Raw genomic sequence first — 26,650 nt, forward strand, 5'->3', positions numbered from 1 at the left:
TGTATGTGGTTATGTTTTGTTGTCTGTGTAATTAGATTCGCTAGACTGACACAATTTTTCTCTTAAATGAAGAATATAAATTATTAGACCACAGTGTTATTAACCTTGAGAGTTGTAGAAAGTAGCCCCTTTATTTTATTCATTGAAACCCTATGCCTGGCTTCTTGAACCATTATTTTCAAATTTTATTATTTCCTTTTTAAAAAACAGCCAATCTTTTTTTAGAATTATAATGTGCTACCTGTCATGTTAGTCATCTAGGGTTAGGAGAAGAATCTAAAGTAGATTAAACATTCACCATGAGATATTAATGAAATGATGATAGCAGTAGTAATTTTTCCTGAAATATTATTTTCAACCAATTTATGCCACTTTTGAGAGAAATAAAGCTGTGGCTTGATCCACAGGTTTTTATATGCTTGAAATCATTTCCCCAAAAAAAAAGACAAAAAGAAGACTGGAATTCAGTCCAAGCAGTGTCTAATGCAAGTTTGCTCTATTTAGGGAACTGTGCCAGAGACTCCAGTGGTTTCAAAGTCTAATGAGACTCTCTTTGGGACTTGAGGAGTTTCTAGACAAATTGGCTATAGAAGAGGTATAGATGATAAGCTGTTTCTTGGTGGTTGTTGCCATTAGGAGTCAAAGAAAGGAGAAAGAATGTCCAGATTTTATATTTGTTCCTTTCTGTTTATCTTAGAAGATGGGGAGGAAAGGCGATTCATGGAAGAAGTATCATTTGAGATGACCCTGAAAGTGTGTCATACCACATGTGATGTATTTTTTCAGTGACAAAAAAACTGAACCTGAATCTGATCAAGATTCTAGATCCAACTGCCAACTTGCAGGACATATAAATAACTAGGGACATAGTCTAAATGATGTGGTGGAAAGACAATGTGATGTTTTTAGTTTGGCACATGTTGAACAGGAAGGTTTTCCATAGGTTCTGGTTTGCCTTTTTTTTTTTTTGCCTGAAACCATTTATACCCATTGTCCCAGCATAATTATTAAAAGTTCTTCCTTTCACGTTCAGAAGTTTTGTATTGTCACCCTCGGAACCAGAAATGCAGTTGGAAGTGTGATACAGAAACTAGGACTGGAAAGCCATTTTCATTTAATTCTGTGACATTTATTGGCCCAGGAGATACAGAGATAAGACACATGAGGAGGCTACAGTCCTATGGAGTAAGGAGACATGTTGATAGTGTAATGAGTGTTTTAATAGGTGTGGTGAAAACTTTGGAGAGCAGAGCTAATTTCCTGGCTAGGGGCAGGGCAGGGGTGGAGCAGTAGTCAGAACGGGCTTCCCAAATGTGTTGGTTAAAGATAAGTCAGGGTACACCAAGAGGGAAAAGGGAGCCATGCCTTTCCTTAAAATAGTACTGACATTTACAAATAGGATTAATGTTTAACGTAGGAATAACATTTACCAGTAGGAAAGTGTGGTGCAACACAGGCTGTGTGGGGCAGATGTGGAGAAAGATAAGACTGGGTCAGAAAGAAGTCAGTAACAGTGTTTGGGAATTCTCTGCATAGGGATGGACTGCGATAGCAGGGGGAATTTATAGAGAAAGAGAAGAACAATGGGAAGGACAAAGGAGCCAACAAAAGATCCAGTTGTCAAGAAGGAACCCGGCTGGTCAGAAGGAATGGCAAAGGGGTGAGAATCAACAGTAAGAGGCTGCTGCCAAAGTTAAATTCATAGGCTACCACCTGGGGCTATCTCACACGACTACACATACCCAGCAAGAAAGTGGTCTTCCTCCACTGTGAAGGTTCTCGCCAGCCAAGCCTGCAACTAAACTACCAGACTTTCCAAAGGAATGGGTGATAGTAGTAGAAAGAGGGTGGCACCCACCTGGCCAGCTGCTTCTGCTAGGTCACTTCTGTCAGTTGCTGAGGTAACAGATGTTATGGCTACATTAGCCTTCCACAAACATGCACGTGCAAAATAGAACTCAGGCAGAAATGTTTTGATTTGGCCCTTTACCCCGTGGTTCAGAGTATCTCACCCACATTTAAAGCAAAGGTCAGGTTTTAAGTTAAATCTCCAGTCACTCTTCTGAAGAAATAGTGACAACAAATTTAATCTAGAGTATCACGTATTCTGTGTGCCACAGCTGGTTGTTTGGTGGGTTATTTGTGGTGTAGACCTTTTTATAGGATTTAGCCTTAGTCTGAGAAAAGCTGGTTCCTGGCCCAGACTATACACCAAGCACTTCTAAAGACATGATTTGTGTTAAAAGGAAAACAGATTCCGTTAATCTTTTCACCTCATCATAGTTTCTAAAAAACATTTATTTCCATTTGACTTGCACATCTAAATAAAATGAGTTTTTATTTAGCTCAGTAAGGCTTTCATTTATCTTCCTTTTTTAAAAAATAATTTATTTATTTTTTGGCTGCCTTGGGTCTTCGTTGCTGCGCGCGGGCTTTCCTCTCTAGTTGTGGCGAGCGGGGGCTACTCTTCGTTACGGTGCATGGGCTTCTCATTGCAGTGGCTTCTCTTGTTGTGGAGCACAGGCTCTAGGCGTGCGGGCTCAGTAGTTGTGGCTCTCGGGCTCTAGAGCACAGGCTCAGTAGTTGTGGTGCTCGGGCTTAGTTGCTGCGTGGCATGTGGGATCTTCCCAGGCCAGGGCTCGAACCCGTGTCCCCTGCATTGGCGGGCAGATTCTTAACCACTTCGCCACCAGGGAAGCCCTGGCAGTGTAAGTTCTTGATCTCAGTAAGAAAATTGCTCTAGTGTCACAATGCAATATAGAATGCAGAAGGGGAAGATAGGTTAAGGATAAGAATATAGGGAGAAATGATTGCTCCAAGATTGTAGCATTAGGATTGGTAATTTCAAGAGACCTACGAAAACTTTCAAACACAAGAAAAATTAAAGAATGCCAAAAACTTCCATATGTGCCCATCACCTAGATTCAGCAATTGTTAGTATTTTGCCGTATTTTCTTTATTTGTTTACGTATATATGTAGAAATTATTCTTTTGACTTTTTATTTTGATATAATTTCAGACTTACAGAAAAGTTGCAAGAATAGAACAAAGAACCTCATATACTCTTCATCCAGATTTTCCAGCTGTTAACATTTCACCCTATTTGCTGTTAACGTTTTACCAAATTTGATTTATCCATCTCCCTTTCCCTCTTCCTTCCTCCTCCCTCTGTCTCCCTGAACCATTGAGAGTAAATTGCAGGTGTGATAACCTTGCTCCTAAATATTTTCATGTGTGTTTTCTGTTTCTCTTCCATAACTACCGTATAATTCTCAAAATCAGGAAATTAACTACAAGCTGATATATTACTATTATCAAATACACAGACCTTATTCACATGTTGTCAGTTGTCTCAATAATGTCCTCAGAAAATCCTGAGTCATGCGTTGCATTCATCTGTCATGTCTCTTTAGTCTCCTTTAATCTGGAAGAGCTCCTCAGTTTTTCTTTGTGTTCCATGACATTGACATTTTTGAAGAACCATGGTCATTTTCTAAAATGTCCCTCAGTTTGGTTGTATCTGATGTTTCCTCATGATTAGATTAAAGTTGTGCATCTTTGGCAGTAATATAACAGAAATAATTTTGGGCATCGTATCAGGAGGCACCTGATGTTGAATTGTTCTATCGCTGGTGATGTTAACTTTAAATATCCTGTTACTCCTCAAACATTTATCTTCTTAGCTTTAATGTCTCCTCATGATGATTGCCTGAATCATTTATTATAATCATAGTTGCCAAGTAGTGATTTCATAATTCTGTCATCCTTCTACGTTTATTAGCAAGCTTTCTACAACATGGAAGAGTTTTCTCTTCCCTTCCCTTTCTTCTTTCCTTCCTTCCTTTCTTTTTCTGTATCAGTGTGAATTTATGGATTCATGTTTTATTCAGTGGATTATCATCTGTCACTGTCATTATTTATTTTGATACTCAAATTGTCTTATGTTTGGCCAGTGGGAGCCCCTTATGTCTTTTTGGACCCAATCATTCTTTGAGTCCTTTCTTATTTTCTGACACAAAAAAGATGTTCTACATTCATCTTGTACTTAGATTTAGTCCTGAAATCAGCCGTTTCTCCACAGAGCCCTAGTTTTTTAAACTAGAGAATGGTATTTACAAACCAAGATCTGAGTATATGGTGTGTTCATTACTTCTAGGCCCACTTGAGTGGACAGAGTTAAGAAATAGATGTATGTATATTCATATCCATACATACATGTATGTCTATCTTTACTGCTTCACATGTCCATATTTATTTCTATATCTATTTATTTTTATGCATTCAGATCTATTAGAGTCTATTTTATACATTCAGATCTTCTAATTCATACCTTACACCACAGAATTAATTGTCTTTCGTATTTCCATATCTGTCATTGTCTTTCCCAATAGTGAGAAACCTGGATGCCATTATCTACAATTTATGAATTTTTTAAAACATTTTTAGAATATACAGAAAATAGTTTCAGAATTACTAACCAGTGCTTCTGTGGGAAAGAAGCCTATGTGTAGATTTGTTTTCTCTTGGTTATAAAGTTATTAACATGGAACAGTAGTTCTCAAGGTTGGGCAATTTTATACCCCCAGGGACATTGGGCAATATATGGAAACATTTTTGGTTGTTACAACTGAGAGGCAGTGCTATTAGCATCTAGTGGGTTGAAACCAATGAACCTACTAAACACCCCGCGATCCACAGGTCAGCCCCAAAACAAAGAATTATGTAGCCCAAATGTCAAAAGTGCTTAGAAAAAAACCCTAACATACAAGTAGGAAAATATCTACTGAAGGATATTATGTAGATATTTTTTGCCAAACCACTTGAAAGTAAGATAAAGGCATCATGATACTTGCAAATGATATTTACATATACTTTGCAAATGATGCAACCAACAAGGGCTTAATTTCCAAAATATACAAATAGCTCATACAATTCAATAACAGAAAAGCAAACAACCCAATCAAAAAATGGGCAGAAGACTTAAATAGACATTTCTCCAAAGAAGACATACACATGAAAAGATGCTCATCATCACTAATTATTAGAGAAATACAAATCAAAACTATACCTCACACCCATCAGAATGGCCATCATTAAAAAGTCTACAAATAATAAATACTGGAGAGGGTGTGGAGAAAAGAGAACCCTCTTACACTGTTGGTGGGAATGTAAATCGGTGCAGCCACAGTGAAAAACAGTATGGAGGTTTCTCAAAAAACTAAAAATAGATCTGCCATGTGATCCAGCAGTCCCACTCCTGGGCATATACCCAGTTCGAAAAGAGACATGCACCCTAGTGTTCATAGCAGCACTGTTTACAATAGCCAAGACATGGAAGCAATCTAAATGTCCATCAACAGATGAATGGATAAAGAAGATGTGGTATATATATACAATGGAATATTACTCAGCCATAAAAAAAGAATGAAATAATGCCATTTGCAACAATATAGATGGAACTAGAGATTATCATACTAAGCAAAGTAAGTCAGAAAGAGAAAGACAAATACCATATGATATCACTTGTATGTGGGAATCTAAAATATGACATAAATGAACATATCTACGAGACATGGAGAACAGACTTGTGGTTGCCATGGATGAGGTGGGGTTGAGGAGGGAAGGACTGGGAGTTTGGGATTAGCAGATGCAAGCTATTATATATAGGATGGATAAACAACAAGGTCCTGCCATATAGCACATGGAACTATAATCAATATCCTGTGATAAACCATAATGGAAAAGAATAAGAAAAAGAATAAATGTATGTATAACTGAGTCACTTTGCTGTACAGCAGAAATTAACACAACATTGTAAATCAACTTTTTTTTAAAAAAAAGATAAAGGCATCATGATACTTCCTGCTTTAATACTCCTAAGAATAAGGACGTTGTCCTACATAATGACAATTCCAGAGATGGGCAGCTAGAACCTTTGCAGCCCCCAATGTGTGATATTGAAATAGAAGTTTTGTAGTTGCTGTGACAATGCACCTGCCACTGGAAAATCTCTCTCAATCTCTCTCTTTGCCTCCACCCTTACCATGACTGTTTGAAGGAAGAGTTGATAGAATGGCTAAAATAGATGAACCTAGAGTCAGATTTTTGACAGGGAGAAGTAAGGTATGAGGATGAAAACATGTGTGTGTAATATCTAAGACCTGCAGTGATTACACTGTGAAATTTTATTCTTAATTCTTTTTTGATAGATTGAAGTTATGCCTGAGTTGTTTGTAAACCAAAGTAGTAGTCAAATAGAATGTACTAGAAGAATATGGCCTACCTGATGATACATTTATTTCAGGCAGTGTTCAGTAGTAGAAAGTTCTAATACAATGAAAGATGATGAGCAGAGTGACTAGAGAGAAAAGAATTAGGGGAGGGAGCTTATTTGAGGTGTAATGGTGGCTCTAATTTATTTTGATAAAATCACTTAGGTTACATCATTTACTAATTAAGCAGGGCTTGGCTTCCCTGATGGCGCAGAGGTTAAGAATCCGCCTGCCAATGCAGGGGACACGGGTCCGAGCCCTGGTCTGGGAAGATCCCACATGCCACGGAGCAGCTAAGCCCGTGCACCACAACTACTGAGCCTACACTCTAGAGCCCGTGAGCCACAACTACTGAGCCTGTACTCTAGAGCCTGCGCGCCTAGAGCCCATGCTTCACAAGAGAAGCCACCGCAACGAGAAGCCCGTGCCCCGCAACGAAGAGTAGCCCCCGCTCGCCACAACTAGAGAAAAGCCCATGTGCAGCAACAAAGACCCAACACAGCCAAAAATAAATAAATTAATTAATTGTAAATAATAATGATAATTAAGCAAATATTTACTTGTTATGTATGTAGTGTTGAGGAAACAGTGATGATGAAGGGAGCACAGTGGAGCTTTCAGCTTAGTTTTTATTTTGTATTCCACAGCTGGGGAAATCATACTAAAATATTTTTTCTTGAAGAAAAGTTTCTTTCTATTTTTGCATTTCCAGTTAAGTTCCAAGTGAAAATTTTCTGACTTGTTATGAAGAAATTTCAAAATTGATAAAGAAGAATAGCATTATGATCATACTACTAAATTTCAAACCTTGCATAAGCTCTACATAAGCCTTATATAAGTGAAATATATAATTTAGTATATATTAGTATGTATGTTACAGTACCATTGCCATGAATTACTAAAATAATTTAATCATATTTGTGTTCTTTCTCCAAGGTAAAATGACTAAAATGCTTAATACAATTTGCTTCTAAATTTTATTAGACTTAGTTGTGCTTTGTTGTTAACTATGCATGTTCAAACATGAGAAAGATTGCTAATCTTTGGTTATAGAGATTATGGTATGATACTAACTCTTGCTTTTAAAATAAACATATTTTTGTCAGATGACTTGCAGGGTGCACAGTCAGAAATTGAGGCAAAACAAGAAATTCAGCATCTTCGGAAGGAATTGATTGAAGCCCAGGAACTAGCTAGAGCAAGTAAACAAAAATGCTTTGAACTTCAAGGTGAGATCAAGATTACTTTGATTCTTTAGGGGATGTGAAAGCAACAAGATATAACTGAATGGCCCCAAACTTCCAAGTCCAGAGGCATGGTTACCTTCTTCCAAATCTACAACTTTATTAGATATGTGATCTTGGGACATCACTTATGCTCTCTGAGCTTATGTTTCAGATCAGTAAAGTGAGGAGAATTACAGTTGTACTAATAATACAGTACAGGCCTTAATAAAGGCCTGAGGGCTTCCCTGGTGGCTCAGTGGTTGAGAGTCCGCCTGCCGATGCAGGGGACACGGGTTCGTGCCCCGGTCCGGGAAGATCCCACATGCCGCGGAGCGGCTGGGCCCGTGAGCCATGGCCACTGAGCCTGCACGTCCGGAGCCTGTGCTCCGCAACGGGAGAGGCCACAACAGTGAGAGGCCCGCGTACCGCAAAAAAAAAAAAAAAAAAAGGCCTGTACCAATGAAATATCTTAAAAGTTAATTACACATTAAGTACAGCAAAAGGAAAAAACTTAGAAATATAAATTTCTACGTTTTAGTTATACCTAATATTAGCTACTCAGTATAAGATAAGGGAAATTTATATTCCCTGCAGTTTTACAGTGGATTCTTCAGTAAGTGAGAGGAACCAGGCAAGGTTAAGGTATAGAATTTTCTAATGTCCCAACCGATAAGAGTCATAGGCCAGTTGGAGTCTGTGCTATTCCCTAGAGCTTACATTTCTATAGCGTTCACAGCAGTTACCTAGTTGCAGTCAATTAGTACCTTACAAAGTCTTAGAATCCTCATGTTCTCTAAAATGGCCTTCCTGACCAGGACGAAGATTTGCATCCCACGGGGAACTATGAACTTCCTGTCAGTAAGTACTTACTATGTACTTGGCAATGAACATGAGGATTTTAAGTCTGTTTTTCACATTTAAGCTCAAAATCCTGATTAACAACTATTAAGAATGCTTCTCGGGGCTTCCCTGGTGGCGCAGTGGTTGAGAGTCCGCCTGCCGATGCAGGGGACATGGGCTCGTGCCCCGGTCTGGGAAGATCCCACAGGCCGCGGAGCGGCTGGGCCCATGAGCCATAGCCACTGAGCCTGCGCGTCCAGAGCCTGTGCTCCTCAACAGGAGAGGCCACAACAGTGAGAGGCCCGCGTACTGCAAAAAAAAGAAAAAAAAAAAGAATGCTTCTCAAGTAAAGAACAGCACATGTTATCTTGGCAATACGAGGTATAGACAACTACTACTAGGTTGAATACATTTATTACTTACTACTGTTTTGTGCTCCTTAAAAAATCTTTAAACTACCTAACTGCTAACACTGATAACACTGCCTAACTTTTGTTTCTTTCAGTGAGGTTTAGGAGAGAATTTCTTAGAACTTTCCAGCTGCTCGATTCTGAATATTTTCATTAAATTAGAAATACTGTGCTTTACTTTCAGCTCTTTTGGAAGAAGAAAGAAAAGCCTATCGAAATCAAGTTGAGGAATCCAGTAAACAAATACAGGTTCTTCAAGGTATGGAACACCGGAGGCTATTTGGGATTGTTACTGTTTGTTTGTTTGTAGCAATTCAAAAGAAATGGAAAGTAAGAATGCAAAGGGTTCCCATTTTTCAAGGCTTTGGTTCTTCCCTAGAATCTGAGACTGTAACTGGGCTCTTTGTGGCCCCTTTTTTTTTTTAAGGGAAGATTCCCTAGTACTCCAGTAGTACCTCCCACTTGGAGTGGGAAGAGGAAGATTGAAGATATGGATTTGGTAAGACTGTCATTTTCTGGGTTATGTAGTGACTTACTACAAAGGAGACCTTCAGACAGGAAATCAGTTTGAGTAGCTCTGTGCATCAGCACTTTTAGCTTGTTGGTGATATTATTTCTAATGCTCATAGCACACTTGCACTGCAACAAAAATTATTTACCAAATGGAATAGAACAGTGGTCCCTGCACTCCCTTCATTGGTAAAGGCTGCTCTTCGTATCCACCATTTTGCTATCTCTTTGTATGGGCTATCACAGGGTCATTACAGAAATGACCCGAAAGACCCCTGCCTGTCAAGGGTTTTCTTCGACCCAGAGCTCCTGGTACTTTGAGGTTATAATTGTGAGATACTCCAGGAGATGTCTTTCCTGTGCCACAGTAAAATTCCTAAAGTAAAATTAATTAGCCTTCATTGTCAAAGAAGGAACCAATGTTATTTTAAAATTTTAGTTTGAGAGGTACAGTAAGAAGAAGTTAAATAGACAAGTAATCTCTGTTGACACGAAATGGGGAGTCATTGTATAAGGCCTATGATATTTGCCCTAAAATATCCCAAAGAAAAACCAGTCTTTTGGGTTTTCTTATTTTTGAGTGGGACATGTGAGTTATTTTAAAAAATTGTATTATGGTCAAACAAGAATTTCTAGGGTAGATTGTATATCTTTTTAAATTGAAAGCTCTTTACACTCTTATAGTTTAATGCTATTATCCATTAGTTTATATAAATCTGATTTGAATCTATACTTCCATCCTGTATTGTGTATGGGCAATTATCCCTGAAGGTTCTATGATGTAGTGCTTCCTTTTGTCTTAAAGCTGTCTAACGTGGGCATCATTGAGTGCTCTCTAGTGCCAACATGTATATTTCAGGATTTTATCCACAAGTCCATGGTCATGTTATCCATGGCCATTGTGTCTTTTCAGATTTTTGAACCTGTTACCTCTTAACGTTTCCCACAGACTTAAAAGGTCTAATATTTTCTTTAATGTTTATTTGTTAGGCAACTTCTTCCTACACAAGGCTTAAATCCTCTTAATTATTTTAATTATTCTTCTTTTCTACCTACGGAACTTTTTATACCTATAATTTTCTTGTGTTATTATAATCAAGACCAGTATTCTAGTTCTGAACCAAGTATGATATTATACAAATTGTTTCCAGTTCAAGTTATTGAGGACAAGACCAGATCCTTAAAATATATACCTCTTTCATTAGGCAATATTCATTAACTTTATTAATTCATTAATTCAACCAATAATTCTTGATTGTTTACTCTTCTAGTATTGGGGATAGCACACATGAGATGTACAGTCTAGTGGAAAAGATGAATAAGCAAATAAGTATATAGTGTGATGTCCAATAAGGGCAGAGTAAAGGGCTAGAGAATGACAGAGGGCTATTTTTAGATAAGCCATCAGAAAAAGCTTCTTTAAGGAATTGACATTTGAACAGAAAATTGAGTCAAGAGCATCAAAGGTTTTACTAATGCTTACCCTTTGACCAAGCAATTCTATGTCTACAAATTCACCCTAAGGAAAAAAAAAATCAAGATTGCTTTATAAGGTGTATTGTCTATAGTAATTAAAATCTGAACAGCCTCAAGTGTCTAAAATAAAGGATTAGTCAAAAAAGTTAGTATAGCTGGTTTTTGTTATTGAAAAATATTCATCAGCAGCCGCATAGAGAACATTGTATTTATTATGATCCCTCCCTATTTTTGTTTTTATATGTGTATAAATGCATAGAAAAAATCTAGGAGAGGAAGTACCAAATGTTAGAAACAGTTTTCTCTGTGTGGGAGAAATAAAGGTCGCTTTGGGGGTTTTTTCTCTTTGTATTTCTGTATTTTGACATTTTCTGCATTAAACATGGATTGCTTGTACAGTTTAATCAAAAGCAACAAACAGCTCTGACAGCCTGGGCCATGTAGTAACTACAGTCCCATATGGGCCGTTCTTTTATTCCTGATTACTATGGACTAAGAAAATGATGAGTAAATATACTTTTGTAGCCCAACTGCAGAGGTTACACATCAATATTGAGAATCTCCGGGAGGAGAAGGATAGTGAAATCACCGGCACTCGAGATGAATTGCTTAGTGCCCGAGATGAAATTTTACTCCTTCATCAAGCAGCAGAAAAGGCTGCCTCTGAGCGGGACACTGACATTGCTTCTCTACAAGAAGAGCTTAAGAAAGTGCGAGCCGAGCTTGAGCGGTGGCGGAAAGCAGCATCTGAATATGAGAAAGAAATCATGAGTTTGCAAAATACTTTTCAGCTTCGATGTCAGCAATGTGAGGACCAGCAGAGAGAAGAAGCAACGAGGCTACAAGGTAAGAAATGTATTTTACATAAAGCTCTTAACTCTTGATAACGATAACTTTATAACTTGTGGAAAATAACCATTCAGGCTAGTTTTGTCTTTGACAACGATTGGTTGTATAAAGCAGTGTTTTTATATTGGGGCTATAAGCATTCTTCAGGTCTGTAAGCTCTACAATAAATTGAAAATCTTTTCAATTTTACATTTTATTTAAATACTGTTAAAAATTATTTGTCTTATAAAAGTGAAGTGAGAAAAAAATATTACTGAAGTTCAGGGTGATGGGAACTTCCCTGAGGCGCCACTGCGAAGTAACAGGAATCAAAGAATAGCCATGTAAAATGTAAGTGTTTAAGGGGAAAAATAGTTATGTTCCTATATTAACAAATGTGTTTTGGGACTGTTTTAGGTGAACTAGAGAAGTTGAGAAAGGAATGGAATGTATTGGAAGCCGAATGCCGTTCTCTAAAAAAGGAAAACGTTTTGCTATCATCAGAACTGCAGCGGCAAGAAAAAGAATTGCACAAGTATGCAAGAACTCTTTTTTAGGTTCAAAATGTTTCTTTATCTTTAGATTTTCATCTAAATTTTAAGTTTAATTTTGATACTTAAATACCTTTTTGGAGCAAAATATTCATCCAGACTCTTTTTGGCTATCTGGCAGGTTAACCACGCTAAATGAGTACTTCAGCACTTTTTTTCCTGCCATCACTTGCATGTCCTTTCCTTTTGGTGTACTCATGGAATATAGATTCACTAAATGCCCCTTCTCCGCACCAAAAGATAGACAAAAGATCTAAACAAACGGATCTAAACAAACAGACAGCAAAAGATCTATGATTGAACTTGCCCTTTAAACTAAATCATAATAAATTTCAAATACAAGTTTGTTTTTCTTTCTTGCCAATGATCCCTTCTGTTTATAAGGGTGATCAGGAGATGGCTATGATAAAGAATTGATACTGTTGAAAGATACAAATCCAGCTTTTGAATTTCAAACAGGGTTATATAAAAAGTAACAATGTGTGAGATCAAAAATTTGCTAAAAACAATTAAATCTTTCTAACATCCATTACCTTACAGGCAAACCAATGAATGTAATAGATTTATTCCAGCAAATTTAGTGGAGTCCTATTTTCTCATCAACACTTGTTGCATAGTTTAAAATTTATTGCTTCCTTAAAAATTTGATCCATTCCATGTTTTTTATTTATACAATGTTTACATTCTAATTCAGATATGAAAGTAGTACGTGTTTATTATTGAAGCCATTCTTTAATCCATCTCCCTCCCCAGAGTACACCAAAAATGGGAGTCATTGCTCTCTTGTTAGCCTTGTATTTATACTCCTGAAAAGCATTAAGATTAACAAAAACTCAGTGACCAAGGTCAGTTCCCATAGAAAACAAGCTTTAGGGAAAAATGATAACGAAAGGACTAGAGATATCAGAAAATAGTATTCCTTGTTATCTCTTATTTTAAAAAGGCGGGACTTCCCTGGTGGTCCAGTGGTTAAGACTTCACCTTCCAACGCAGGGGGTGCGAGTTTGATCCCTGATCAGGGATCCCACATGCTTCTCGGCCAGAAAACCAAAACATAACGCAGAAGCAATATTGTAACAAATTCAATAAAGACTTTAAAAAATGGTCCACATCAAAAAAAAAAAAAATCTTAAAAAAAATGTTATATAACCTCACAGGACCTCAATTAAAAAAAAAACAAAGGCAACTTTAATATCGGTTTTACATTTTAAAAATCAAGAACTAGTTGAAGGAGCAAGATGTGCTGACTTATTCTCTAAAACGCCTTACAACATCATATGGTCAATATCAGTATCTTTAAAGCATTTTTTTCTCTTCCAGTGTCATATCTTTCCATAGTCTTTTCTATGTGTATTACTTTCTGAATGTTTAAAGATAACTAATAATAAAGAACAAAACAAATGCTTGTTTTTTATGTAAAAGTTTGTGAAAACAATTTCAAAATATGAAAAGGACAAAATAAAGGCCCAAAACACAAACAAATAAATAAATGGATGCTGTCACGCAGACACACACGCATACGTTTGTGTATATGTATGTACCAACTGCTCATCTGTGTAACAGAACATGTGGGCAAATTGTTTGGTATAAAGTGTGTGTAAGATGATACCGACACTCAAGTTCTTCATATTTGGAATACATTTGGATCTTGGTGAATCCATTTAGTTTCGTATTCTCTCAAGCAAGAAATACTGATATTTGGTTTCCAGTACTGATTATCTTAAATTATTCTTGTTTTGGAATTTTTGATACTTTAAAGATTCAGACTTGATCCCTTATTTTTGAGATATGATTAATTGGAATCTGGCCGATTGTTAAATGTTTTTTTTTTAATGACTTCAAATTTTGTTTAAATGTTGAAAAGCAATCCTACAAACTCCTCATGAGTTAGAAGCATATGGTTTAATAATATTAGGCCCCAGAAGCGTGGAATATATTCTGGTCAAGTTATCTGTCTAAACTCACAAAAACTATTTAAGACATTAATTCTGTTTTTTAAACTTTTCTGATTTAATAGTTCTCTAAGTTAATTTGTTAAGCCTCCCCAGCATGTAAGTAGTATTTAGAAACTAGTCTCCCTTTACAGTGTCTTACATGCCATATAGTTCCTAGCTATATTGCCCTGACAACATCACACGTACACCCTACGATCTGCCTAGCATCTAATCAGCATGGGATTTATACTCTATAGTACTTCAGTTACAATATTGAGTCTGAGTCTTACGATCCATCCTGAGAGGATGTCTCGAAAACCTTACCCTCCTTTAGCTATTTCTGTTGCAGATGGGAGCCAAATTCTTTAACACAGCTTCAATATACGGGTCTTTTGTTCTTTGTTGTCCATGGTGTAGAAGGAATTGAACAAAGAATTTCTATTCCTGCTTATCAAGGTGTTTTCCTAGTGTGTAAATGGGACTTTTTTTTTTTACATCAGGTTGTAACAGCAATCATAGAATTTAAGCTGGAAAACAGCCTCAGAAATTATTGAGTTCTGTCTTCTTGTTTGACAGTAGAGGGCACTGAGACTCTCCTTGTGTTGTTTGTGTCTGTGCGAATGGTGCCTGGCACAGATCTCAGAGCTCAGGAAATGCTTTACTCAGAGAATGAAATGGCACCAGTTAAGTGACTTGCTCAACATCCCACAACTAAATAGTGGCAGATCTGGGGTCTAGAAGCCAGACTCCTGGTTCTTTGTCTTGTGCTTTCCTCCCCAGTTTGGTGTCTTCTCATTTCAGTAGGTTTATCTTTACTTAAGTTGGAAGTGGCTCCTAAGGTTTAAGTTTCTGTCTGCCATCCTATTTGTCAAGTACTTAAAGAAAATAGTTGGAATATGTGCTTTCTTTTCCTGTAGAAGACCTACACTGAATCTTTTTATGATACAGTTAATATAATGTGATATGACAAAATATACAATTAGTCACCTTCTATTTTTACAATTTCAAACTTTGTGTGTACTTGATTATCTGAAAATAGGACACAGCTTTAAACTTTCACAGTTTTAGTGTTTTAATGCTTTTACTTATTGAAAATATCATTCTTTTTTACACTTTTCTTTCCTCATCTGAAATCCACTCCATCCCTCCTAGTAAAATGTATAAGAAATTGGACTTCCTGCTGTGTCTGATTTCTACATGAATAACTGTCAATATTTATGTTGCAGTTCTCAGAAGCAGAGTTTAGAGCTTACCAGTGATCTCAGCATCCTGCAGATGACTAGGAAAGAGCTTGAGAATCAAGTGGGATCCTTGAAAGAACAGCATCTTCGGGATTCAGCTGATTTAAAAACTCTTCTCAGTAAGGCTGAAAACCAAGCAAAGGATGTACAGAAAGAGGTAAAGCGAAAAGACATTATGAGCCCAATTATGGTTGGACTTAAAGCCAAAAGCAAATCAGATATTCATGCTAGTTAGAACTAAAGGGAAGCATTACCTGTCACAGAGTTGATACTGGGAGCATCTCTGGTGATTTCTAGCTGTGTATCATGATCCGTATGTAGAGAATTCATCAGTAAGGTTTGGTCTCAAAAATATAAATATACAAAATTGCGTTAAAAGTTTTTCTCTACCAGTTAGTTGATCTATATGAGAAGTCCTTTGTACCAGATTACTTAATTCACTGTTTATCTTTCAAAGACAGTATCATATTTAATTTAGAATACTTTTGGAAAGCTAACTGGGGCCACACCATAATGCTGTCTAAACCCCTCAGGTGACACTGGCCTGAAAAGTTTGCTGATGAGAAAACTCAGCTCATACCCAGCCAGCCAAACATGTTCTGTGACCGTTTTTTTGGTGGCTTTAAAAAAGAAAACCATGTTTAAAATGGTGAGGGTTGATGTTGGAGCAGAGACCCCACCCAGGCTTTTCCTGAGCAGAGCCTTGAAGTTGAGAGTGGGGCAATAAGAGCTGCGATCAGTCCTACTGGCCTTATACTATTCCCTGCATTGACTTCTGGCCAGCTTAGGGGATGGAGAAGGCTGATGCATTTTCATCTACCCGGCAGGGCTCACCCCAGTTGTAGACCCTCTTAAATGAAGGATTTGTTTTAAACAGAAGGAAGTTGAAGACAACTCTTTGTCTTAAATAACAAATTTTCCCAAAGTTGTTTTTAGAAGATCTGTTTAATCAATGTAGTTTTCCTTTGCACTTTTCTTTCCCTGTAGTATCCGGAACTTGGAAATGATTGTTGTTCTTCTGTCTTCATGTTTGTTCCTAAAGAAAAAAACTGTAACAGTTTTTATTCACATGTGGCCATATTGATTTTGTAATATGTTCATTTTTTATCTTCTTGCTAAGGATATGTATTTTGGGAGAAATCTCATTTTATTTGGTTGGAACACAAATTTTGTGCCAAAGTAAATATACTAGTATTTAATACTGTAAGCACTTTGTGTCCTTCCAGTCCACATGCCATAATTCTTTCAAAATCTGGGAAGAATGCTGTGGTTGGAAGATAATTCTGTTGTATGTTACTCTGAATGCGTTAGCCATTTTGTTGCATTATTTGTTTGCCTGTTTTTGGTCACTGAGCAATCAGTGCGAAATGCTTTAACTGTTACCACAAATGGCAGTGGCATGTTGTCACAGCATCTAAATTGTTGGTAGCCTTTGGATTGCATTAAATGCAGCACATTTAAAAATATGTCTGATCTTGTCAGTATGTTTCTTTTCTATTTTCTTGTTCAATGTTTTCATTGTGAAATGAAGTGTAGTCACCATACCATGCTCCTTTATGATGTGAAATTGCTTTTCTTTCCGTTTGTCCTGATGTCAACTATTGGATACTAGTCTGTAACTAAAACCTTCTTTAATGAGATTCTTATATCTGTGTAATCCACTGCAAATGAATTACTACCTTTTATTAATGCACATATATTCCCTTTCAACATTTCCCCTTTTTCTCCTTTCTCTCATAGAATCATAATGCGCACAATATAATGATTATGTATCTTCAGCACTGTCACAGGTTAAAATATTACAAACTAAGCAAGCCCAGATATGATTATTTTTGTGAAGAAGAATCAAAGGTGCTGGTAATATTGTGTGGTATTTCCCTCTTAATCAGAACTGAGTGCATTTCTCATCTCTGAGATAGAAAGCAAGATGGAGCAAAATGATATCCAAGGGAGGTGTGACACTAAGGCTACAGAAGGTGACCTTTGTTCTGACAATTAGATTTTATATATGTGGCAGCTTTTGTTTGAACATTTAAAAAAGAAAAAGTACCTGAGAAAAGTAAAATTTAATCCTCAGTGTTAAGAGAAAAATAATGGTATACCATCTTTATATTTGACTTAAGAAAGCATCTATATATTTTGATTTAGTAGGAATATCTGTAATTTAAGAATTCATAAAACATTGAGCACACAAGTCCACCCTGCAAAGACTGACTCAGGAAAGTTGCTTGGCTTCACCATCTTGCCCTGGGGCCAGAGTCCTTCCCACCCACTCACAAGCTGAAGGTAAACAGCAGGATCTTCAGGACTAAGCTGCCTTCCTGTCATTCTCCACAACTCCTGGAACAGAGAAACGATTAAGTGCTTTGGTATAAAGGGCAGGCTGGATGTAAGAATGGTGGAAAAGGAAAATAAGGGAAAATTTTGGTCAGCAAATCACATTTCACTTATTCTTTATTAGTTACTGTTAAGAATCATATCATTGAGAATTGATTGTGTTCTAAGAGACTTAGTGCAGAGACTAGTCTAGGTACACTGAGTTTGCTTTGGCAACCTGCCAGTAACCTTTTGCCTCTGGAAGGAAGTCCACAGACCCCACAAAAAAAGCTGTCATGAAGTCCATGAATCTTACTCCTTAGTTCATTCTCTGGCATACTACCCAGACTTGTTCTGGGAACGTTGTTAGGTAACAGAGAGTTCCTTTCATATTTTACCTCCCTCTCTGTACCCGTGTCTTTCTTCCCACTTTATGGTGAACTCGCTGCTGACCCTAACCCCCTGCCTCCACCACTTCTGATTAATGTTTTTATACATTTGCATCTGTAATATTTATCTTTGGAGTGCATAATGATGAGCTCCTGATTAATCACTCCAAGGTGTTTGGATTATTCAGAAGCACCATATAAATGTGTCCTTTATTGAAAAATTTCTAGGATACAGGCGGAAAGGAACTATAGACTTTCCAGCCTCGTGGGCTGTGTTTAGGGAAGAGGAGGAATCTTTCTGGTATGCCAGACCTGTGGTATATTTACTTTATAATCAGCCCTTGTCTGTCTTTCGTCCTTCTAAAACCTTCAGAAATGGCAAAGTGGGGCAGTGGAGGCCGAGACAAAGGCACAGCCAGCAGCAGAACAGTCTTTGCTCTTTGACTGAGAGCCCAGCTTGCATGTAAGATGCAATATCTAGAAGTGAAACCAGTCTAGCATTCCTGCCTTCTGGGGCATTTAAAGTAGGGGCAAACCATACCATGTTTTGCATTAATCTGACCTATGTTCAAGGGCTAGGTAGTGTGCCTGAAAGTCATAATTATATATAGTGAACTGTTTTCCAGAGCAGGAAGTGGCATGTGTCACTATGGAAAAATATCAGAAACAGATTTTTAAAAATTATTTGTAATTGATGCTTGTAAGTCTTAAATAGAGAGATAGATATGTCCCAATCATAGTGATTGGTGCCTTAGATATATTTCTTTGCTTCATTTGCCTAGAAATTCCTTATCCAGAACAGTTTAATACCCAATGATGCTGGGTAAAGGGAGGCCTAATGAGAGTTAATACTTTTTACTTCAAGACTAAAATAGCTTGGCTGACATTACTTACCAGGATATAAACTCAGACTTCCTAACCTTGCCATTTAATTAGGCTATGGAGTTTTTCTTCACTTGCTTTTCTTTTGCTCAGTTTGGAATTTTACTTTTCTCCTCTAATTCTCTTAGTGGAAAAAGCGACCCCTTATATTAGAAACAAATGACACAGTGGTGACTTCTCAATTTTTTTTAACACCAGGGCCACAAAATTCTTACATAGAATCAAGTAAACATTAAAGGCTTCTTATTATTAGTGCAAGTGATTCTTATTCTCCTTATAACAAAAAGCTTGACTGTGGTGTTGCAGGTGACTAAACAGGGTCTGGTATATAAGCCTGACTAGACGCATAACTTCCTACCCATTTTAAGTTGAGTCTGCACACTCTTTTTTCTTTGCCTTTAGTATGAAAAGACACAGACTGTACTCTCAGAACTGAAGTTGAAGTTTGAAATGACTGAGCAGGAAAAACAATCAATCACAGATGAGCTCAAACAATGTAAAGACAACCTGAAGCTGCTCCGAGAGAAAGGAAATAATGTAAGTCTTTGCAAACTTGGCTTAGCTTTGATTGAGAGGCAGGTGAGAGCCCTGAAACTGATTCTTCAGAGGACTTTATTACTGATTTGAGAAACTAAGACCTGTAGTACACGTGAACTAAGCTTTTCATTATGAAATTCCATGATGGAATCATTGGGCTGTCAGATTTTTGAGTAAGAATTTGCCCCTTTAACCTGTACACCTAGAAGAGCCTAAGGACTACCTGGAGGAAGAGCCTTGTCTGCAAAAAGATAATTTACCTAAGAACTGTCAGCTTTTCCCAAATGAATCTGAAGTTCTGTCACCAAGCCTTCATCTGGCTCTTGTTTTCCCCCCTCTGGGAAACAAAGCACTATACCACCAGGGACCCACTGAAGAAAGAGTGATACGTGACAATTCCTTAGCATTTGGCTGTATCAGAAAATGGAGACTTGATGGTTTTCATTTTGTACTAATAATGTTCTCACTAAGGCGCATTTCTAAAAAGCTTAGTGTCTTCTGGGCCTCCTATAAATATTAGGAAGTATTTGGTGAGTTTCTCTAGGGGTGTGTGTGTGTGAAATTGGAACATTTTGGTATAAATTGAGTTTAATAATATTAATTTGTATCTTATTTGCTAGAGAGGCAGATGGTCTTTTAAAAGATGTTATACTAAATAAATGTTGTGTTATACGTTTTAATGATCATTGCCTTTGTGGGCCCTAATTGATGGATGTTCAGTGTGGTTGATTGTGCTCTGACTTATTCCAAACCCCTGTCATGGCTTGGACACTGCAGTGGGCATGAGCCGCATACTTCCTATGGAGAAAGGCACTCTGCTTAACTTGCAGCACAAGTACAAAAGAGTAATGTTGCATGGCCATCCAGTTACACAGTCACACTCAGAATGCTTATGAGTTGTGTCCAACTGTTCTTTGCTAAAGAAAGTCCTAGTTTGTTTGTTTTTTTTTAATAAAGACTTGTTGCTTAGGTAGAAGCCGTTCAGAAATTTATGAATTGGGTATGGAGGCTTTATGATAAGCAAAAATGGATTGCATTTATTTCAAAAATGTCAATTACAGAACTCTTCTGAAATCAGATCATAATGGTTTGGTTACTTCTCTCTTTTGTGTTAATTCATACCTCTCTGATGATGGAATTTCAGTCTACCTTCTACTAAATTAACCTATGAAGACATCTAGGATAATCAGAATGGATCCCTCTTTATGATTTAGAGCCTATTTGAAAGTAACGTTGCTATTATTATTTATAGTTATACAAATAATTTACTTTAAGGGTAGATTTCCTATTTTTATGACATTAGACTTATGGTAATGACGTATTACTCTGTAATAACACTCATTGTAGTAATTCCCGTCCAATTTAAAAAATTACTGGGAATTCCCTGACAGTCCAGTGGTTAGGATTCCACACTTCCACTGCAGGGGGCACAGGTTCGATCCCTGGCTGGGGAAGTAATATCCACATGCTACGTGGTGCAGCCAAAAATATAATAATAATAAAATTAAATTAAAAATTACTTATATTCTTGTAACATCACTGAAAGCCCTGAGATTCAGCTGCCTGTCTTTATATACTAAATGTTTCTCATATGTTGTGTCAGATCTCTTGCTTGATTTAGAAAAATAAATGCCATGCATCACAGGGCGTTTATTTTTAAGCTTGAAAGCAATACTATCTCAAGCAAAAGAGTTTTGGTTTAAAAAAAAAAAGTTTTTGATAGAGGGATAAAATAAACCTTAGCCATTTCCAAAGGAGTACATTGTCAAATAATGGTTTCTGAGTATGGAACAAAAATAACGTACTGTCAAGCAGAGCATCAGCTGGTGAGGTATTTTCATTGCTCTGTCTTAACGCGCTACATTTCATTAGGGAGTTGGGGACACCCACATTGCCTCCAGCTGTTCCTTTTAAACTGGTAGTTTGCCAGCTTACATACCACAGTCCATCATTCTGGATTGTATTAGATGTCTTTAAAATGTCTTTCTACCCTCCCTCCCACCCCCCTGGGTTCTAAATCATCTTATATGATTTTTTTATAGCATAAAATGATTTTAATATCCCTTCCCTTCTTTAGCCTTCCATATTACAACCCGTCCCAGCCGTATTCATCGGCCTATTCCTGGCTTTCCTGTTTTGGTGTTTCGGTCCATTGTGGTAGAGAAAGGTACAAGCACTACTGTTGAGTCCTTGTCTGTTTGTTCCCGTCACCTGTTTGTGCCATATTTGTAATATAGTGCATGGCAAAACCACACAGGTATTTTGTTACCTGAAGCAAACCCTTCATTTAGTATGCTATGTATTGTGTCATACAAATGAAATGAATGATCAACTAATCATATAACATATTGTCTTGTTTCTTTTGTAGTAAAGCTAACCATGAATTAATTCCAACCTAACCAGATGTTAATATGCTGCCTTTAACTGAGTCTTTGTCTCTAGCAAACCGGAGTAAACTGTGAATTGCTGCAGCTTAGTACCCCCTTCCCAATTCTATGTTTAATCAGCTCTGAATGAGAAATGAAGAGTTTGCCTCTTTGAAGTTTTCAGCAAGCTTTCTTCCCCCTCCTCCCTTCCCTCTTCTTTTCCATGGTGTAGAGTTTCGTTGTTTCAACCCTTTGCCTATATTACACTGTGGCTAAGAAGATGAAAAAGGATGAGAGTGGCATAATGGACCATTGGCTCACAATCTCAACCTCAATATGCATTTACTTGTGAGAGTATCAGCCTGTCCCATGTCTTTTTGAGCCCTGATCTACAACATCACAATATTTCTTTAAAAGCTAGCTTTCTCAATACAACTCAGAACACTAGTGAAAATAAAGTTTTCAAACAAAGCAAATTGATATTTTAAAGCCCTCTGATAGTTAACAGAGAACAGCCCATCCATGCTCACCTCCAACAAGCATACCGGTTAGTAGAGCATATGAGATAATCACGTGGCATTATTACCCTGGACATGGTCTTTACCAAAAGCATCAGATAAGCAGGGTCCCTAACATCACTTTGCCATCTTGAACCCCTTCTGATTTTGTCTTCTGTGGTTTAAGATTAGAGGATCAAAGCTTAGACCATTTTCTTTCTATCACCTTGCCCACCAGCCCCTTATATAAAACTATGCCAACATGTGAGTCTGGTTTTTATCAAGAAATAAACATTTTAGGCAGGAACATACTCCAGGCCTTTATGGACATCAGTTAGCTGTAATATGTGGATACCCGAGTAAATAAAACAGGCTGAGCTCAAAGAGTTTCTTAGAGAAGTCACTATTAGGCGTCAAAGAAAACTGAAAACTGCCCAAGAGTTTCCTGCAATGTATTCGGCTTCCACACAATGGTCCTCTAAAACAGCTCCTGCTATTATGGCTCTCCTCACACCTGCACTCCCTCACCTTTTTTTCTTTTTTTAAAATGTATTCTTATGCAAAGATAAGGTTTTTCTAATATTCTGTCAAGTATTCAGGACTCTCTGGAACCAAGGGGTTAATAGGTATGAAAAAAGAAGGGAGAATGTGATTTTGACTCTTGGTTTCTTTCCACACAGAAACCCTGGCCCTGGATGCCCATGTTGGCTGCCCTGGTTGCGGTGACAGCCATCGTGCTGTACGTGCCAGGTCTGGCCAGAGCTTCTCCATGAGAGCGTTTCTTGAGTCCGTACACCGTCCTCCCTCTAGAAGCTGGCACCACACTCATGCTGGGGACAAACCAGAACCATTTTCTTCCTTTTTACCTCTTAAAACAGCAGAAGTGCAAGAATACAGCTGTAGGGTCATTGCTTTAAATTATATAAAATGTATCTGTCTATAAAGAGGATATAAAATTGTGACTTTATTCTACTGTAAGCAATAATTTGCTTGCAATTTTTCATGTAATTTTTAAATTAGTATGTTGAAATTCTGAATATTATGGTGGCCTAAAGTAGGCTTCTTGGTACACCAAATTATTTATAACATTAAATTTATGGGTATTTTACTCTGAATTCTAATGGCCAGATAACTCATTTTTTTTGATTCGATAACTACCCAAACCAAACAACTGATACATACATGGGAAGAGAGGCCCTGTGTGCTCAGTGCCTATCAGTTTGAATATATACACATATATATATATATTTTTTACATATTTACGCCATTTTTACTTGTTATAAAACCACTGAGCTATTGGGAACAAGACTTAGAGACAACTATTTGCGTGGATTTTTTTTTTTTTTTTTAAGGAGAAATACACTTGGAAAATACTCTGTTCTAGTGATAATTTGGGGAATATATGCACGTTTGTTCAGCCTTAATGTGACTTGATGATGTGGAGGACATCAACTTTGAAAAACTTTCCATGAGAGTGTGTATTTTCTTGAGCAAACTGAAGTATTTCTGGGAGCAAAAACATAGTAATTATACAGTTTCAGTGCAGTAAACCAAACTGTTGAGTCAATTGGAATGTAATTTATTAAACCTCATGTATTTAAAGAGATATTTTCTTTAAAAGCCAAGTTACTTTCTCATATACAGCATTTTAGGAAGCATGACTTTTTTTTTCCTATCATCTCTTCCTCCAAGCATGTTTAATTGAAGAAAGAATTAATATCTCTTTAGATAAGCTTTTACTGACTTAATTTGGTTAATGATATTTCAAAGCTAATTCATGTTCGAGGTGAGCTGTTGTTACCTACCAACAGATTTCCTGGTTGGGGAGGCAAATGGTTATTTTCTTTTTATTGTTGTTAATTGGGACGTTCTGTTAATGAGAAGCACTATTCCCAAGATTAATAGTGTTCCATGCACAGTAAAGCACCTAAACACTGCTTGATGTTACAAATTTAAAACACGGAAGTGAAGGTTTAGCTATGGTTTTTGTGCGGCACCACAGTTATGTCAATGAAGTTTATATAGGTCATAGAATATCCTGAAGTATCACATAGTTAAATTTTTCAGTCAGTGAAAACTGAGAGGGAATGTCAGTGAATTGGCTTGAATGTTCTGTGGCAATCCACAGGCCTAGCCGAATATTGAAATAGAAGTTTAGGATATAATTTGCCTTGTAATGTTTGGCAGTCATTGTTTATACTTTAAAGGTTATATTTTAAGCCATTTGGGGTTTGCTGTTGGGAGGATCACTAGATTTGTGGAGGAATTAGTCACAAATGACTTGTAGAAAATACTGTCATATAGTTCATTTCATCATTTTCTGTTGCAGGAAGCCACTCCACCACAGAATGCTAATATGCCAGTGGTACCCAGTACCTCCTGTATATAGGTTATTGCAAATATTGTTCTGAAATGCTTAACTTCAGAATTACATTTTTTAAAGTAAATAATTGTTTTAAATCTATTTTGTAAAGATATAAAGTACAATAGAATTTCTGGAGTACAGATTAAACTATTTGCACTAACACACGTGATGTGCATGATTTAATAAAATAACTTTACTCTCCCTATGCATTTTTGAGTTGGATATCATTGAAATTCTTCGTACTGAGTCTACTATTGTATTGTTAATAGTCTTTTCATGAAATGACTCTTTATGCAACATAATGTACGTTGGGTGTTCTTCAGGGTTTAAAAGAAAACACTGAGCTGTTTCCTCCAGGTTTTATTAGCCTTTTATTTAACTTACTGCTCTAATTTTTTTCCCTTTCACTATGGTTATTGTTAAAACGTGACTCACTTGCCAGACAAGTCTCTTTAAATGTAAAGTCTAGCATCAATATTTACTTTATTCAAATTGAATAAATGGGTTTTTGTAGTGAACTGCCAGTTTTTCTTAAGAATATAAACGAGCCTATTCATAAGCAGTACCCCCAGTTTTGTTCAGTTTACTTTCAGGTTAAATAAAGAGTAGGGGGCTTCCCTGGTGGCGCAGTGGTTGAGAGTCCGCCTGCCAATGCAGGGGACATGGGTTTGTGCCCCGGTCCGGGAAGATCCCACATGCCGGTGAGCCATGGCCACTGAGCCTGCGCGTCCAGAGCCCGTGCTCCGCAACGGGAGAGGCCACAGCAGTGAAAGGCCCGCGTACCCCCCAAAAAAAATAAATAAAAAATAAATAAAATAAAGAGTAGGATTATTCACTTGTAGTGATAGTTATTAAGAAGTTTTAATCCTAGCAGTTAAGAATTGAACAACCCGGGCTTCCCTGGTGGCGCAGTGGTTGAGGGTCCGCCTGCCAATGCAGGGGACACGGGTTTGTGCCCCGATCTGGGAAGATCGCACATGCCGCGGAGCGGCTGGCCCCGTGAGCCATGGCCGCTGAGCCTGCGCGTCCGGAGCCTATGCTCCGCAATGGGAGAGGCCACAACAGTGAGAGGCCCGCGTACCGCAAAAAAAAAAAAAGAATTGAACAACCCTATAACACATTTAAAAATTATATTAAGGTGCTACGTGGCTGGGTCAGAAAATGAAGAGAACGTGGTGTTTAAAGCTAAAACATCCGTATTGGCATACTGGCTCTGCCTTAGGCAAATCATTTGTCTTCTCTGAGTCTCTACTTCCTCATTTATAAAATGGAGAGAATAATATCTCTATTTTTAGTGGTAGTATGAAAATTTTAAAAATAATGTATGTGAAGTGTCAAGTGGTCAATAAATACTGCAAATATTTAAGTTTTAGGTGAACAAGTACAGCTATTTAAAGTGAATTGATTGACTCAACTGTTGAGACTTTCTGTGTGAATGAGATAGAACTGCAGTGGGAATGACTCCTAAGAAAGCATCCAGCTCTGTTCATCCCTTTTATAGTTGCGTCTTTAGGAAGTAATATGCTTAGTTTGAAAATGAGCCAATTGCTTACAACAGTTTGGAATTCCTGTTGTGACTGCCTTCAAGAGCAATTCCGAGTCACATATGAAAACCAGTCACACTGCTGCATAATCAGAGGCTTTCAACTAAAAATAGTATTGCCTAGCTTGATCTCACTTCAATCACCAGACTTGACCCCCAGTGACTTTTGGCTGCTTCCAGTGATTACATCTACTATCAAAAGGATGGAAATCTGTTACCAAAGAGGAAAAAACTGCATACAAGTCAACTGTGTTAAAACTGTACAGCCTTCCTCCCAAAAAATTCACGTCTGAAAGTTTATTCTGAGGGCATAATTGTGTGTTCAAAATTTTAATTACCAGGACATTTAGTGTAGCATTTTTCTGTAATAGTGATGGGTAAACAACCTAACTATCCAGCAGTGGGTCATCGGTTAAATAAATTAATATTGCCACGCTACAGATTGCTGTGCTTGCAGAGTATGTGGG

The 26,650-nt window shown here is 37.4% G+C and overlaps 1 protein-coding gene across 24 annotated transcripts in view; it reads left to right on the forward strand.

Annotated features, from left to right (window-relative positions):
- The window catches only part of SLMAP (sarcolemma associated protein), a 151,347-nt gene extending 125,541 nt beyond the window's left edge, over positions 1 to 25,806 (forward strand). For 11 of the 24 annotated variants that reach the window (XM_079935791.1, XM_079935788.1, XM_079935799.1 and 8 more), the window contains 7 exons: positions 7,379 to 7,501; positions 8,933 to 9,007; positions 11,260 to 11,580; positions 11,980 to 12,097; positions 15,274 to 15,445; positions 19,278 to 19,412; positions 22,956 to 25,805. In XM_079935791.1, the coding sequence (XP_079791917.1) occupies positions 7,379 to 7,501; positions 8,933 to 9,007; positions 11,260 to 11,580; positions 11,980 to 12,097; positions 15,274 to 15,445; positions 19,278 to 19,412; positions 22,956 to 23,048 (1,037 nt within the window). In that variant the 3' untranslated portion in view covers positions 23,049 to 25,805. Of the gene's footprint in view, positions 1 to 7,378; positions 7,502 to 8,932; positions 9,008 to 11,259; positions 11,581 to 11,979; positions 12,098 to 15,273; positions 15,446 to 19,277; positions 19,413 to 21,489; positions 21,580 to 22,955 lie in introns of all 24 variants that reach the window. The other 13 variants (XM_079935809.1, XM_079935810.1, XM_079935795.1 and 10 more) reach the window with 4 other exon arrangements.
- Positions 25,807 to 26,650: the final 844 nt, after the last annotated feature.

This window comes from Stenella coeruleoalba (assembly GCF_951394435.1).
Source record: "Stenella coeruleoalba genome assembly, chromosome: 10".
Lineage (NCBI taxonomy): Eukaryota > Metazoa > Chordata > Mammalia > Artiodactyla > Delphinidae > Stenella > Stenella coeruleoalba.